Source organism: Aphelocoma coerulescens (assembly GCF_041296385.1).
Source record: "Aphelocoma coerulescens isolate FSJ_1873_10779 chromosome Z unlocalized genomic scaffold, UR_Acoe_1.0 ChrZ, whole genome shotgun sequence".
Classification (NCBI taxonomy): Eukaryota; Metazoa; Chordata; class Aves; order Passeriformes; family Corvidae; genus Aphelocoma; species Aphelocoma coerulescens.
Window position 1 is genome coordinate 37,239,130 of NW_027184085.1, and position 17,958 is coordinate 37,257,087.

Below are 17,958 nucleotides of genomic sequence, written 5' to 3' on the forward strand. Positions count from 1 at the left end.
CCCTCTAAAGTCCTCAGTATATTTTTTAGAACTAGGAATTAAAAATACTTTGGCCCTTGAGGCCTGGAAGGCACTTGTCCCTGCAGTAGCCCAAGCTCTGCTCTTTTCCAGACATCCCCCTCAGCTCCACTTAAACCTCAACAAATCTTCGGTCCCCAGAAAAGTGGGGTCTGTCTCCTGTAATGTCACTTGCAAGTTTTGGAGCATACTGTCTGTTCTTTCAATTGAATTCCCTTCGTGTGTACGAGGCTGTTAGATACCAATGTGATTAGCGTAGTAATAGAAGCTAAATATAAAGTGTAGATGAGTCTGCCACCAGCATTACACATAAAACCATATAATATGTTCTTTTAATTGCAAGAAGCACTTAAATGTAATAAATCCACCTGATTCTGGACTTGCTACATAGTAACTTAGTTTTAGTGCTTTTTGATGTATTCAATGTACGCTGAATTTCAATGTACTCAGCATGCAAGAAGTTGCTTTAATCTAGAATGAAATTATAACAACACCCACAAAGAAAAGCATTTTCTAGCAACCGTTGCCAAGCCTTCTAGGACAGCCTCCCAGATTGTACTCAGTAACATTTGTAGTTATGTTTGCCAGTGGCTCCACTGACAGCTGCACGAGAGCTGGAGAGCCACATCAGTGGGATATACTGTGCTCCTGCTGGCACCAGGGTAAAAGCCACACGGGAACTGATGGTATGGATAAGGGAACGCAGTAAGAGTCAAAGCAGCACAGGAAATTGAAAAATGCTTAAATCCTCACTGTGTAATTACAATGTAGATGATACAGCAAAGGATAAAAATGTTATATGCCTTTCAAAACAAATTTAAACAACACTTTTCATTTAGCTTGGATCAAAGACAAGCATTAATTTTCTACTCTGGTTTTCAAGAAAATACTCCCTTTAGCTTAACACTTTAAATGTGTTTTGAGATAGTTATTATCAGAATATGGCAGTGACTTCACATCCTCAGAGGAAACTTTTCCTTCTCCCAAAAGATAGTCTTTCACATATGACTTCAGCAAAGCATTTGGTACACAAAGTGGAGACAACAGCCAATTCAGTAACACTCAAGCCTGCATCCACATTGGCCATCCAAGGGAATAATAAATGACTTGTATTTACTTATATGAGGTCAGCACTGAAAACAGGCATTTGAACAGGTCATGTAGCTTTATAAATTTTTTGAAAAAGTAAATATTTGTGTGAAGCTTTCAGATAAATCCAAGGCTTTTTACATAACACTTCTATAAATACATGGTGCTATATTTCATATAAGAACTAAAAATGGATTATTAGTTTTCAGATGGGATAAAAAAGTGCTTGATTTTCAACCAGTGAGTTCTTTAAAAAAAAAGGAAAAAAAAGAAAGAAAAAAAACAGAAGGAAAAACCCTACCAAAACATCAGTCCTACAAGTAGAAATTCCCTTGATAGGGACTTATGTCAATCTTTCCCTTAGAAATCTCTGTATTTTCAGGTGGCTAGCCTCTGGGAGCTCTGGCTGAAAGGTATCTTTCCAAAACTAGGGAACTTTATCAGAGTAAGAAACTGTTGAAGAACATGAGACCTGATATCAAGTTTATTAGATGTTTTTCTCTTCTGTCTTTTGTATTGTTCTGTACCTCCCCCTTCGTTAATAAGGGAAGAATAATTAATTAAAATTCACAAGATAATCACAATGCAACAAATCTGCTATGAATTTCTGTCTGTTACATTTATATTTTTGCAGTTAAGTGCAACAGAAAGTCACATAATGGGTCACACTTTGTTAAAATCCAGTGAAGTTCTCATAGCCAAAACCAATAAGAAATAATGACAACATGTCATACATCTGCTTTAAGTAATAAAAAAGGCTTCTAAATAACACCCAATGAGTCACTAGGTCACTGGAAGCTGTCACAGTACCCTATTAGTGCTTCCCAGACACTCCCATCATACCTTCATGTTCCCTTCTAAATCTAAATTCTTCCCTCATTCTGTTGGACAGAAGAAAAAATGGGACCAATGAACAGGCCTTAAGGAGGTTGACAAAGGATTCAGTGAAGAACTGGCCTCTTCCAAGCCCCCGGGCTTTGGTTATATGGGAGCCTACGGCTGGAGAGAGATGTCACGATCTTTGTTTCTTTACATATATGAAGAAAACAAAGAATCAGACACAGAGCTGAAACTGAGAGGTAACCATTTTGAAGGCACATGAACGGCAGCTGGATTAAAAAGGCTCTCAGACTCATCTGTTCTCGCGCGTTAGATGTCAGCTAACATGTCACTCGAGTACTTTGTAAGAAAAGGCCTGAGGAAACCCTTGCAGCACTTTTAGAGATATTAATTGAGCAGCACATTATTAATTTTTATCAGAAAATTCAACTTGCTGAAGAATGCATTGAAGCAGATGTGCTAATCAATGCCATAGAGAAGCCTGTTTTTCCTATCATTTTTTCCAGCTAGATATGTATATCTGATCATCTACCACTGGAACCCTCTCTATATATTTCATGATATGTCAGATATGTTTTATTAATTTGTACTGCTAGAATAGGCATACACGGATTAAATATCCAGAAAAAGGTAAAACTTGTGTGTGGCTAGTGAACGTCTGATGCAAAAAATGTTAAAGAATGATCAATTTTGGGAAGACAGAGCTACAGTGGGAAATTGCCAGATAGCAGCTACCCAGACAGCTCTGAAACTGCCTTTGTTCTCTGAAAATAGAAAAACAGGTAAGGCACACCAGACGCTGACTTAAGCAAAGAAAACAGAAAAGAAAGATGGCAGTTCATGAGGGCTGCAAAGAGCTACAAGCCACTGAGCCTGAAATTTGCAACATACAAACAGGTAAAATATGGACTAGAAAGAGAATTATGGAACATAAAAATGGGATATATGAAGAGAATTCTGCTATAAATTGTAGTTATGCCTCAAACACTTCCTGGGGATTTTTATAGGGACCAGCAGATCCACAAGCAAAAAAAATCAGCCTGACACCATCTGATTTCCAAAAGGCAATAATGAGCGGTATGCCTTAAGAAGACTACCAAAGAAATTCAGGGATATCTTCGTGTACTGAGCAACCACTGATGGCAGGAATTCAGGACTTGGAGAATCCCAGAGGGACCTGTGTGAAAGCTTATAACATTTACTGTCACAGGATCAGACAGATTACACCAACAGGAAAGGGGATTTAAAAGATGAACTAAAAAGTGTGTCTGGTTGCTCAAAACAGAGGAACTAGATTATTACATTGACAAAGGATGTTCAGAATTACACATAAATGAAAAAGCAAACCAACACAGAAATATACATCTCTCCCAGTGTTACAAAATATAAAACCCACCAGCACTGGCCTACCAGCTTTCCTTCTCTTCTCCTAAGTTTAAATAAAGCACTAGCCTGTTCTTGAAAGACTGAATTTATCAGACTTCACAATTGCACCTTGTCTTAACTGATTGATATCTTGGAATTTAAAGGTTGAATTTATCCTTTGGAAATCTGTAGACACTGCATGGGACAATACTAACAAGAAATTATTCTTCCTATTTTAAAATGCTATTTCTATGGGTCTCTGTACAGTGCAGTCTGGACTGCTTTAAAAATGTTAGATATATGCCATTTAAAACATCATTTCACTGAAAGAAATGCAAAGAAATTTTATAGGTTTCAGGAAGGAAAAAAGAGAAGACACATTAATACTAGCAATCTTATTGTAATGAATGTTGCACTTTATTTTAAAAACATGTTTTATAGACTTCTGGAAATAAAAAGTGTTTTAAGCTTTAACTCTCCTGAAAATGAATTTTTCTCCCTTTTTTGCATATATTGAAATACAAAAACAAAACACAGGGTAAGCAACTGCAAAGAGCCTTGTAATCTTTCAATTAAAACTGTTCTTTTACTTCGTGTAATCATTTGCTTTCATTTGATTTTCTGCATATCCTGTGCCTTCCCCATGTACCAAGGATTATCCTCAACTAAGCAAATGCCGAGGGCCTCACAAAAGCTCTCTCTCAACACTCTGCATGTCATTCACTGACAACCCTGAAGAGGGTATAGTTGCACAGCTCACTGTTACTTGTCTCCTGCAACTCATTTAACTTAAAAAGCAGAAGATTGACTAGTCTGTTTTCTCCTTTCCTTTTTGTTACAGTATTTAAAAGTTTAGAAAAAATAGCATGCAGAGAGTCCTGGATCTCACCTCCTTAGTCTTCCAAGGAAGTTACTTAAATACATTTCTGTGCAATTCACCACTATATTAATCACCTATAGATAAAATAACCTAATTATAGTTTCAATCAGGTCAATATCTATCAAGAATTTTAGAATTGCTCAACAGACAGAAATTTCTGGGCAAAAAACGTGTCATCCATAAATGAAAGATGTTATTCCACTAATCAACCAGAGCAGCTCTGATCATGAGAGCTGTTCCCACTAACCAGACCTACATTTCAAGCAAATGAAGTTTAAATTACCAGCAGTCATGCAGGAAACAGCTATGATTAATGAAGGTTAACAGGCAAAGAAAACTGCCTAAGCTGAAACCACATTTTCAAACACAGCCTATTAGACAGCATATTGGTAGAGCTTCGAGTATAATTCATGGAACAAACCCTCCTAAGTTAACATATGCTACTTGGAAACAGATAAAAGTATTTCTTAGCTGTCTTTTTACCAAACAGCATTATAAATTACCTGAATTCATTTTTATGCATTTCAGCTATTTTCTTCTCAAGCTTTTGTGACTGCTTGGGAAAAATCTTAAAGTCGCTGATGTAATTCTCTGGGTGTTCATCAGGATCATAATCACCAAGCTCAGCTGAAAAGATCCAAAACACAAAACAAAACAGAAAAATCCAATTGCAACACTAATTAATACAGAAAGAAGTCGGTAAATGCAGTGTAATTCAAGGTACTTCCATGCCCAGTAAGAATCCAGCATCTCTCAAGAAATGTTTTTATAGGAATTTATAATGTTTTTATAAGGAATTTATAATGAACTGAAACAACAAAATCCTTATAATTGCCACTTTAAGCAATGAGTTTCAAGAGAGTGTCAATGCCTTATTAACTACTGCATTAATTAGTAATACTAAACTATTTTCTGTGGCAGAAAAATGCTCCGTAAAACAGAAGCACAGGCAATGTTCCCCTTTCAGTAGCTATCATTCTAGTACCAGGCAGAACAAAAGCAATGCACACCTGATTCTCCCCTTTTTCACATGAGTTATCCTCACTGGTATGGACTGGTCCTAATTCTGTTCCAGCAGAGAAACACAGGCCATAATGTTAATTAAGGTACCAGGCAGAACTTGATTTCTCTTCTAAAAGATGTGTCACTTAGGTACCCAAACCTGGCATTTGGTGTTCTAATTTTCTAAATGAGCCTCTTTTAATAAGGCCTGAGCTCAGTTTTGGTTTGGATACACTGCCTTGTAATGCATTAAGAGCTTCATTCACATTAAGGCGGAACAAAGGGAACTCTCAAGCATATGATTTCCCTTTTCAGATATATAGATGATATTCCTCTCTGTCCAATTCAAGATACATACCTGAATTTGGTCCTAAGGAAATGATGGAGACACAGAAGGAGAATAAAAAATAAAAGGAAAATAAAGTTTCTTTCCCCTTGAATTACATCTTCTATTTTTGTCAGAGATTCCATCATCACACAGGTCTTCTTTAACATAAGAAAGAGCACCAAATGACACTTTCTCCTGCTTAATTCAAATGGAATGGGCTACATTTCCATTCATGATTCAGAACAGAGTTTTTCTTTTTTGATAAGTGGAATCTAATATTGATGCCATATTTCTTCACGAAAATGCTAAGATAACTTGCTTGGTTTAATTGTTTTTTAAGGTCCAGTTTGGTTTTTATTGGCTAACTGGCTGAATTATTTATGCTTTGTAGTGGCATGTCAATACAGGGAAACCGTACAACAACAACAAGTTACTGGTAGCTGTAGTCACACAAGTTTTGTGCTGCTGCTTTGATAGAACCAACACATGAGTGAAGCATTTAAAGAAGCCTGCTGCTCATACTTACCTTGGACAATACAGGCACCCAAGTAGGCAGCATCAGAAAAGGAGCACAGCAAACGGCCATGGAAAATGTCCCTTTTTATTTGTAGATATAAGAGGTATCTGAAATATAATTTAAAATTTAAGAAACAACATGCTATCTTTTTGTAACAGATTTAACGTATCAGTGTGAAACCAGCTGTGCAGCTATTTTGGATCTTTCTCTTGTTCTTTTACATGACAGGAAAAAGAGGCAAAGCACAACCACAAGGGAAAAAATAGAGGTAAATAGATTTTTTTCAATAACAGTGAAATAATAAGAGCAAAATGAACAAAAACCCACTAAGAAATATAAGAGAGAGTGTTTTATTTAAAATATACAGCTATTACAATGCTCATTAGTAATGTGAAATAAATTACGGTAATGTAAGCTTGTTTGAGCACCCCTGTTCTCATTATATACAGGTTTACACAAGGAAATCTTTCTCTTGCTGTTGGCAAAATATCACACTGACCACAATGAAGATTTTTCCCTCTTCTGTTTTTTTATCTGTGAAGAATCCCAGATGAAGTTTGAAGGCAGAAATAACTTCTTCAGGCCTAAAGAGCCACAGGCATGGGGGACCTACCTGGGAGGGTGACCTCTCCCATTCATCTCTTTTTCTAAAGAAATGGGGAGAAAAAAACAAAAGGTTCCTTCTACCTGTCCTCTGCCTTCTACCACAGAGCATCTTTATTTCTAATAGCAAACGGAGTGGCATAGCTTCAAGGTCACCACTTCCTCTTCTGCTTTCTCCCCTGCAAAGCAGCCTCCCAGAGACGGACCAGCTCACAGCCCAGCAACTCACTTGCAGCTCCTTTCCCAGCACCTAGCTGGTTACAGCCACACCATTCAGCTGCTTCACCCCTCTGGGAAAATAAACTATTTAAACATTACTTTAACTGGACAAAATCTACCATCTAAAGGGTTCTACTAAGACTAAGACTCAGTGGCTTCTGCAAACCTTCAGAACATTCCTTGACACTGCCAATCATCTCCAACCTTGAGCAACATACAGCATAGCCAATAAAAATGCATGTTATGAATAGCACCAATGTCAGGCATATTTTGTCCAAGTTTCCTGCTTCTCTTCGTACCATGAGCTCCTGCATCAAGAGCAAGCCTGGAAATATTATCTGAAGGGCAAGAGAAATCTTCCTCCTTTCCTTGGACTTTTACTGGATACAGTAGATGGAATACAGATATCAATGAGAAAAGGAATTCTCTCACCCTGAACACATCCCTTCACTGCATTACAAGTTTTACAGGAACCTTGCATTTCAGGACCTTTTTTTGTTTTGCAGCACCCTTTTTTCCCCCCTGCAATCAATGTCCAGTTAACAGCTCACTAATTCACTTCCATATGTGTACTGTTATTTTACAGGTAGACCCCAGAGGGGTCTACTTGTAGCAGAGTGAAACAAAGGTCTCAGTGAGATGAAGTAAAAATTCTTAATCTGCAATGAGAGTGTACCAGAAGTTCAGTATATTGATGTAAATACCATTTATAACTTGGGCAGTTGAGCAGTCCCTGTGCAAAAACCTTCTGGTAAGATTTTCCAAAAAATAGAATATTGTTCTCCAGACAGACCATTAACTTGAGGCCAAACTGTGTTCAGCTTTTAAGCAGTGCCAAAAAACCCACCCAAGGTATCAGAGCATGCCTTGTTAGCCAAGCTGTGAGGTCATTAGAGCAACATGTGGCATTTCTAAGCAAATAGTTTGTTGCTGATCATAATCAAAGATCCTTGTTGTCATTTTCCAACAAAACCAAGCTGTGCCAGAGTCTGTCAACACAGCTGGAGGGAAGGGATGCCATCCAGATGGACTTTAAGGCTTGACAGGAAGATCTGTGCAAACTTCATGAAGTTCAACAAAGCCAACTGTAAAGTCCTGCAGGTGGGTCAGGGCAATCCAAAGCGCAAATATAGGCCAGATGGAGAATGGATTGAGAACACCCCTTAAGAGAAGGAGTTCAGGGTCTTGGTGGATGAAAAGCTGAACATGACCCGAGAGTGTGCAATCACAGCCCAGAAAGCCAACCTTATGCTGGGGTGCATCAGAAGAGGTGTGAGCATCATGTCAAGGGAGATGATGCTGCCCCTCTATTCTGCTCTGGTGAGACCCCATCTAGAGTACTGCATCCAGCTCTGGGATCTCCAACACAAGAAGGAGGTGGACCAGTTGGAACAAATCCAGAGAAGAGCCACCACACTGATCTGCACCTCTCCTATGAAGACCGGCTGAGATCTCCAAAGCAAGAAGGGCAGTCTGGAACAGGACTAACACTTTCAAGCTCTTTCAAATGAGGAAGATAAATGTCTTTTCAACTGAAAGGAATTTTTGCAAGTTTTGCCAAAGGCTGGCAAAACTTGAGACAGTTCCTGTAATCCTAATGTAGTAATTTACGTCCTAGATCAGTAAAAACTTATGAATGTATACCTGACTCCTAAATTCACTAAGGTTTAGGTATGCACTTAAAATTGTATACACTTACAGAAATAACTTGCAAAATCAGATCTGATTTTCCTTCTTCTTGTGTCCTTCCACCATAGCTGTTTTTTCCAAGCCCTGGCAAATTTTTATAACCTGATTTATGGCACTAAGTATTCAAGCTTACCAAGAAGCTAATAAACTTATGCTTCAGTGCTTACACTCACAAATGTCTCTCATTGGAATAACTTCATTTCCATCTAATATCTGTTTGCAATACAGATGACTCAACTTCAGGTCGGCCAAGCCTTTCCTGCCATGCAGATTAAGGATCAGCAATATCTATTCTTGTTTTTAAGAAGGCATCATGACCCCCAGAGACCACGTTGCTAGCTGCTTAACAGACAATTTATCTATTTTAAGATGTTCAATGAGGCAAGAAATCTTTCCCACAGACAAACTTTGTGATTTGGCCACATAGTGGTTTTCTTATTTTGTTCAAGTCACATCACTCAGTTTATTCCCATAGAAAATATTTCTCCCAGAGTTGTTGCAGTCTTTCCAGTTCACAAATATGGTTACCTCCAGACATCCAGCAATTCCTCAAAAATTGTAATCTCAGCATGGTGCCTGACTTAGACTCACTGCTCTTTCCAATAGTAGTGTGCATTCTCAGGTACAGAGTGGCAGAGGGCAAATGAATGTGTTTACAATGTTCCTGGATTGGGTGCCCTTCTACCCAGAAGAATTTTTGACTTCTTTAAGCATATTATTCTGAATGCTAACTTTGCATTTTTTCTTCCACAGTAGATACATCAAGTACACTGCACCAGTTTCCTGCCAAAGCATATGAATCTCAACTAAACACTACTACATACTAGTATGTAATATCACAAATAAGAGAACATCTTTTCTATGCTTTACAGTGCCGTGCAGAGAAAAAGGCTGAACATGAGCCAACAGTGTGCCCAGGTGGCCAAGAAGGCCAATGGCATCCCAGCCTTTATCAAGAACAGTGTCTCCAGAGGGACTTGAGATGTCATTCTCCCTCTGTACTCAGCACTGGTGAGGCCACACCTCAAGTCTTGTGTCACGTTTTGGGTCCTCACTTTAAGAAGGACATCGAGGTGCTGGAGCAAGTCCACAGAAGGGCAAGAAGGCTGGTGAAGGGTCTGGAGCACAAGGCCTGTGAGGATTAGCTGAGGGAGCTGGGCTTATTTAGACTGGAGAAAAGGAGGCTCAGGGGAGACCTGATCAATCTCTACAATTATTTGAAAGGAGAGTGCAGCCAGGTGAGGGTCGGTCTCTTCTCCCAGGCAACCAGTGACAGGACAAGAGGACACAGTCTGAAGCTGCATGAGTGGTGGTTTAGGTTGGACAGTAGGAAGAATTTCCTCAAAGAATGGGTGGTTAGACATTAGAATGGGCTGCCCAGGGAGGTGGGGTACTCAGTGCCATGGTCTACTGAACATGGTGGTTTTAAGTCATAGGTTGGACTCAATGATGTAAGATATCTTTTCCAACCTAATTGATTCTGTGATTGTGTGATAGAAAAAATAATTATATTAGCTAAAATATATTGCTTGTTTATTTACTGGTACTTGAGTAGGATTTTGATATCGTTTAAATTAAGGAAAAATCATCACTCTATTAGCTCTGAAAACATCAACTTAGAGTACAGCAGTGGCCAAAAACAAAATCAAGAAAATGTTGGGCACCACTTGGAATGATATTATGAAAAAAACAGAGGGACATTTTGTCACTATTTAAAACCTTTAAGTCATCATACCTTGAATATTTCACCTAGTTCTGGTCTCTGTATGACATAGCTGAGCTTGATTAACAGGGAAGAACTAAAATGAATGAGAGGATAGAGCTTCCCTTACAGGGCAAGATGGTGTTTAAGGAGGAATAAGAGCAAGTCTTCTGAAATTATGAGCATAGTGGGAAAGGCAAATGCAGAACTGCTATCCACTGAATCCTGCAATACTAGAGTTAGGGGAAAATATGTGAAATCAGGAAATTGCTTAGGGCAGAGGAAAGAAAGCACCTGACATAGCAGATAGTGAACTAACTGGCTCAGGAGGTTGTGAAGAAAAACATTATTACCAAATAAAAAAAAGGAATGATGAAACAAGTAAGGAAAAAATATCCAGAAATTAATACTAAAATAAATAGGCATGAAGTGTTAAAATTCCTAATATAATAATTTAAAAAACCCTTTAGTGAATTTGAGTGAAGGAGATCATCTATTAGTTTCCTTGTTTTTCTGAAGCAATATGAAAGTTCTGTTCATCTAGCATGGCTTAAACCCACGTCTCCATTTCTCAAACAGATACACATGACAATAAACATGCCACACTGATGTCAATACAGCAGTTGCCCTTTCAATGTATCTGATCAGTCATAAGACAAATTCTAGAGGGGAATTAGGAACTGAGGGCATACCTATCATGATTTCAAAGCATAATCTTCATCCAAACACAAGAAAAAGGAAAATTCTGCTTCTCTTAAAATATCAAATATCAAAAGCAGTAGGAACTACCTTGTTATTTGAGAAACTGCATGACTATCTTCTGGGTTAACTGGCACATGTAGAAAGAATCACCCTCCTTGTTCTATGCCCCCTGAAGAAAAATACTAATGCTAAGGACTCAAAACACAATGAAGGTATCAACACTCCTTATCTCCATTCTGAGCCTATGTCCCTCCTATACTGCCAAAATCATAGATACCTAGTAATAAAAAAAGGCCCAAAACACCCAAACCCACACCAAAACTATTCCTTCCGAAAGAAGTACTTCACTTTATGCCCTGGGGTGGGGGTGGGAAGGTGACTTTAATAACAGCTTTCCAGTAATCTCAAATCTCTCACTTCTGCGGTCAGGATTATGACTACCACTTACATCTAGCAAGATACGGGTTTGTCCTCCTGGCTTCAGAGCTGGTCAGTGCCTACGTTAGGGTGTATGGTCTTTTCTTGGGAAAATGAAAAGGGTGAATAATTACTATCCCAGTGAGTTGCTTGACAGCACTGGCTACAGGGGAAAAAATCTTTATTGTTACATAGTAATTAATTTCACTAATGAGTAAGCAGACAAAGCAGCAGTAAGAGACAAGCATTGTTTTGGCTCCTGGCTACATAAAAGTCCCACCACAGCGCAGGAATAGTCTTTCCTGCAAAACACTATGACTGGACTGCATCTTCTCTGCCATTCTGCCCTCCCCTCAGAAGACACCAAGAGCTCTGAACATGTACAAGGCCTCTGCTCCCTCAGGCACTATCTCCATCCAAAAAACCATGACTCTCCTGGGTAATTTTTTCCCCACCCTGAATGTTATCTGCAAGCCTGCAGCGTATTAACAAATTGTTATTAACAAAACATTCACTTTTAAGACCAATGGTATTCAATCTGATTGTGACTCCAATAGTGTTAAAATTATAAACTCACTTGACAACTGCCAATGTGGCCGTGACAAAGCCAAAATAGACAAGTGGACTTTCATAGACATCAAAGCACAGCTATGACTGCACATTTCAAGAAAAGCAGAACAGGGTACCAAGAGGAGCAGAGGTATTCCTAAATGATGTCCAGAAATGGGTTAGCAGCACAAGCCCAGCTTAGAGCTATTAATGTATTGCACGACTTTCCAACTTGCAAATAAATCATTTGATATTCAGGCATTAACAACCAGCTGGGGCACTGTCAACCTCAACTGGCCTCCTGATTCTGGAGGGAAAAGCACCAGACTCTTCCAGCACATGGCAATATCAAGTACAGCTGATTGAGACTGGACTAGACAAACACTGAGTGTGCCATGTTGACATACCCCATGTCTTTGTCATTTTATATGATTTCCAGTTAAACAATTTTTTTCTTTTTTTCTTCTGCTTTTCCTGTGTCAAAGTACTCATTGAAGATTGCTTCTTGGATTAGGAAATATGGATTAGGAAAAAAGGGCATGATGAAAGCTAGTTGAAATAATCCATCTTCGGTTAATTCCACCAGGTACTGACCCATGCCCACTTCCAGAACTCTTTTTTTTCTACAATAACCATGGATTACTGCCGATACAGTACAATCTGTAGCATTTTAGAGCATTCCTTTGGGACCTCAAATGACTTTATATTCTCTGATTTTAATTATGCATACACACTATAATATAGGGATTTGAGGATAAGAAAGTATGAAGCCCTGGGATGCTTTATTATATAAGAAATAAAAAATACTGATTTATTTATCACCTAAACAAGAACACTGAAAACAAATAACAAAATATAAATCAGTGCCCAAGTGTGATCAGTCTTTGGATCTATCTGTCCATACTCCCTCAACTGTTCATATCTTGTTCATGAACAGCATCTCAAGCTTTCCCAGCTGTGGACCCTCTCAGGGCTCTCATCTGTGAACAAGAACAGTGAAGAGAGGCACAGAGCAAAATATCTACACTTTCTATAAAGTCTGCTGGGATGCTATGTATGCTGTGGATTGAATGATTTCTGGAGTTAAAACTTTCTTCGTAGCAATTTTATATCTTTTCATGCCATGTCAGCAGAATAACCTTGGACATTATAGTGAACTACAGAATATCTTTTTTTCTGCACAGAGTTTGATGCACATAGCAAAAGAAAACCTTCTCTCCCCATCAAGCTATCATGCTTTCTGGAAAAACAATGGGAATTAACTAAAAAGAAAATTAAGAGAAAAGAAATTAACAGTAATGCCAAAACTGTATGTATTCAAGGCCTCTACCCCAGTCCTGTCAGGCCACATTGCAAATGCTGCTCTAAAAAGAAAAGAACTGGCTGGATAGAAGGCCCAGAGACTGGTGGTGAATAGAGTTACATCCAGTTGGTGGCCTGTCACTAGTGGTGTCACCCAGGGATCAGTGCTGGGGCCAGTCTTGTTTAATATCTTTACTGATAATCTGGGTGAGGGGATCGAGTCCACCATCAGCAAATTTGCAGATCACACCAGGTTGAGTGTAAGTGTTGATCTGCTGCAGGGTAGGAGGGTTCTCCAACGGGACCTGGACAGGTTGGATAAATAGACCAAATCCAGTGATATGATAGTGCTGGGTCCTACACTTTGGTCACAACAATCCCTTGTAACACTACAGGCTGGGGACAGAGTGGCTGGACAGAGGCCAGACAGAAAGAGATCTGGGGGTACCGATTCACAGTGGACTGAACATGAGCAAGCAGAGTGCCTTCTTGGCCACTGAGGCCAAGAAGACCAATGGCATCCTGGCCTGTATCAGCAATAGTGTGGCCAGCAGGACCAGGGCAGTGATTGTCACCCTGTACAGGGCACTGGTGAGGCCACATCTTGAGTGCCGTGTCCACTTCTGGGCACCTCAATTCAGGAAGGATGTTGAGATGCTCAAACATGTCCGGACAAAGGCAAGAAGGCTGGTGAAGGGTCTGGAGCACAAGGCCTGTGAGGATTAGCTGAGGGAGCTGGGCTTATTTAGACTGGAGAAAAGGAGGCTCAGGGGAGGCCTAATCGCTCTACAGTTATTTGAAAGGAGGGTGCAGCCAGGTGAGGGTCGGTCTCTTCTCCCAGGCAACCAGTGACAGGACAAGAGGACACAGTCTGAAGCTGCATGAGTGGTGGTTTAGATTGGACAGTAGGAAGAAGTTCTTCACAGAAAGGGTGGCTGGGCATTGGAACGGGCTGCCCAGGGAGGTGGTGGAGTCACCATCCCTGGTGGTGTTTAAGACAAGGCTGGATGTGGCATTTGGTGCTATTGTCTAGTTGACAAGGTTGGGCTGTGAACCCATGGGAGGCCCATGGAGAGAGGGGTCTATGCTGGAGCAGCCTGTCTATGGAGGACTGCACCCTGTGGAAGAGTGACCCACGCTGCAGCAGTTTTGGGAGGACTGCTATCCATGGGATGGACTCACACTGCAGCAGGTCACAGAGAGCTGTTGCTTGTGAGATGGACTCACACTGGAGAAGTTCATGGAAACTGTCTCCTGTGGGAGGGACCCCACGGTGCAGCAGGGGAAGAACTCTCCCTGAGCAGTGGGAGAAACAACTTCTGATGAACTGACCATAATCCTCATTTCCCATCTCTCTGTGCCATTGGGGGAGCAGGTAAAGCTGGGAATGAGGGAGGCGTGGGGGGGAAGGCATTTTTAAGATCTTATTTTACTTCTCATTATCCTTCTCTGATTTTGTCAGTAATAAATCCAATTAATGTCTCCAATTCCAGCTTCTTTTCCTGTGATGGTATTTGGTGAGTGATCTCTCCTGGTCCTTATCTCAATTCATGGACCCTTCATTATATTTTCTCTCCCCTGTGAGAGGTCCAGCTGTGGAAGAAAGTGAGAGAAAGGCTTTGAGGGGTGCCAAGCATCACCACTACAAGCAGCATCAGTCTTCTACTAAGGCTGATCATCTTTCTCCATTTAAAAGATTATAAAAAACATTCTAAAATGTATATACACTGCTTGCGTTGCAGTCTGCTGAGCCTCCAGTGCACATTCAGAGGCCAAATAATTTGAGAAAAATAAGTTAAATCCTTGCTACTTTCTCATCACAATTTTTAGCTGGCATTGGAAAAATTGCCTAATTGAAGAGAAAAAGCATAGCTTTAGTCTTTCTCAAACATGTTTCAAATGTGCTGCTTCAGTGCCCTGCTGTGGAAACAGTATTTCCAGAAATAAGGACAGATCTTCTAAATCCATGTTGACAGCCATTAAAACGATGAGCTGAGAAGCACTGAAGTGCATTAAGATTTGGACTTCGTTGACAAGTTGGATTTCAGGTAGTCTATTACTACATAAGCAAGAGAGATCAAGGCAAAAACCCCCATGGCCACTGAAGCTAACTTGTGAATTACCATCCTAAACCTGCTCATTCTAGAGAAAACAGTGACCAAGGACCACACAGAACTGCCTTCCACAGTGAGAGGCAAAAATATTTTCCACAGAATTTCTTCTTTAGCAATAATATCTCAGAGTGGCTTGACATCCAAAGGCAGGCACTGATTTTATTTCAAAAGCATAGTTATGGAAGCAGTTGTTAATTAAAACAAGAGAAGATGAAAGTAAGTGGCTGGAAAGGTACAATGTGATGGAAATATTCATAGTTGTCCTTAGCAGACTAATAAAATGTAGTGACAGGCAAGCACGCAGCATCATCTGTTGCCCAAGGCACTCCTGGCCTTTGAACAGGCAGGGTGCACATACTTTCAGAATACTACAGGAGCTTTTTCTGTAATATCATGGACATAGTGATAACTTCAGCTAGGTCATTCTCCAGCTTCATTTCTGAAAATAGTTTCACATGTTAAACCACAGAGTAACTCAAGGATTACAGTCAAGCCCAACCTATAAGTTAGGACAGAAATGAAGAATCAGTAATCTGAGGTGACAACTGTTAAATTTTCTTCCTGCAAGTGATGTCTAAATCCTGAATAGTGTCTCTACCCCTATTACACCAGTTTTACAGAAATCAAACCTTTGTCCCTTACACACACGGCTTCATCTACTGAATAGATGATTTTTTTACATCAGCTATTTCTGTGGAAAGAGTAGGAAAAGCAGTTCTTTTTAAGAACTGTAAGTCTCTCTGATGTCTCTAAGATGCTTCATTAAAGATTTATTCCTATAAAGCTTTTACAAAGACTGCATCAACAATAATCCACATGAGAGATTAATCACAGGGTTAATTAATGTTCTGAACCAAAGAGTGGCATAGCAATGCGACAGAATGTCTTACTGTAACTTAATTTCGTTATTCAAATGGGGACCACTGACACCCATCAGATTTCCACCCAGCTGAAGAAGTGAGAGAGCAACTCTGACATGTATAGGCACAGACAGTAACAGAAATGCAAAGCACTATTACTCTCACTCAGCTGACTGTACATACAGCTGGGAAGTACAGATGGCTTTTAAGTCAAAGGGTGACAATATTAATTATTTATTTTCAAAACAAAAATATGATTGTCAAATGAACACAGCAATACTAAAAAAAAAGGCAAAAAAAAATCTACCAAGAAGCCAACTAGTCTTCAACGTTTCATGACTGTGCTCTGTCAAATGCTAATGAACATTTTCCTGCTTGAATTTCACCAATTGTTCCAATTCAAGGAAAAGAAAAATAACTCCAGCCAATCTAGAGCATCACCTTGGATGTGACCCTCTGCTTTGGTCATGAAGCAAATTCTCAGAGGTGGGTTACATGACTGCACTCCACTTGCTCATTTGAGGAGCATTTTCTGTATTTAGTTATTGTGTAAGACACATGCGCAGAGACGAAGCAAATCTTCCCAGATAACAACACTGGGAAACTATTAAGCTGATCAGATACAAAACCAGGTTGAATTAATGATGTCTCAAATTATTTCTCCTTTTTAAGCTCTTAATGGCATTAGTTTTTATAAAAGACTGTAACCCATTTCTCACACAGCAACTTTACTTTAAAAATTCAAAAAATTACTTTAAAAATTGAAATATCCCAGCAAAGACTAAAACATACTCACAGCACAATACACATCAGTGAGCCAATTCTTGGTGTTTTGCATTTCAATAAAATTTATCCTGGGAGGATATCCAAGAAGTTTTTTTAAAGTAAATTAATTTAGACTCTTGAATGAGAAAGGTCTATACAAAGCTTATACTCTGGACCATAAAAGGTAAAATGTTCATCCAAGGACAAACAGTAACAAATAATGAAAATCCATTGACATCCTGCTTTACAACGTGTTTACTCAGCTGAACGGTTTTAGTATTTCATCCAAGATAAATAGCTATAATATGAACAGCATGCTCCAGCTGTTCTATACAAACTATAAACATACCATTCAGCAGAGCACAAGCTGTTTCTGAAACTTTCAGTATGAGGTCAGTAACAATGGGATCACCCACATTCATGAAGTGACTTGTGAGCATAAGAACTTGCAGTGCTCAGGAGGAGCATCAACAAAGAACCTAAGGCAACAAGTGATGAGGCACTCAGTTCTTCTGCAGCATGCAGCCAACAGCCAGCAGTGTGGCCTGCTCACTAACAAGGTGGTAAAACGTACATACAGTCCTGCATAGCTGGTGCAGAGCTCAAAAGAGCTGTTACTTTCCTACATTTCCCTCCCACACATACACTTCTTGGAAAAATGCCCAGAGCAAGAGAATACTCACAATGGCCAGCAGTAAGGACAAAGCTCCCATTCATTAAGCACGACTGAGCTCTTGTACAGCTCTGTTTTCACAGCATAAATTTTGAAATTCCAACATAAGCAGCAAGAATTCTTACCCTCCATAGCAGTTGCACTCGAATAATATAAATATATTTCACCTCTACATCAGTTTGCTAAAGGCCTATCAGTACTTTGAAAAGACTATCTTGTTTATGATCCTAAAGACACACACAAGCAAAAATTCAGTGAGACTATACATACACCTATTGAAATAGTGAGGACTGAATTAAACTTCCCAGATTATTTCAGAGGAAA

At 39.5% G+C, this 17,958-nt stretch overlaps 1 protein-coding gene across 3 annotated transcripts in view; it reads right to left on the bottom strand.

The window, feature by feature from the left end:
• The window catches only part of FRMD3 (FERM domain containing 3), a 135,881-nt gene that overhangs the window by 32,941 nt on the left and 84,982 nt on the right, over nucleotides 1-17,958 (bottom strand). For all 3 annotated transcript variants that reach the window (XM_069001917.1, XM_069001919.1, XM_069001918.1), the window contains exons 5-6: nucleotides 6,049-6,146; nucleotides 4,696-4,819 (exon numbers count right to left, since the gene is read on the bottom strand). In XM_069001917.1, the coding sequence (XP_068858018.1) occupies nucleotides 4,696-4,819; nucleotides 6,049-6,146 (222 nt within the window). The remainder of the gene's footprint in view (nucleotides 1-4,695; nucleotides 4,820-6,048; nucleotides 6,147-17,958) is intronic.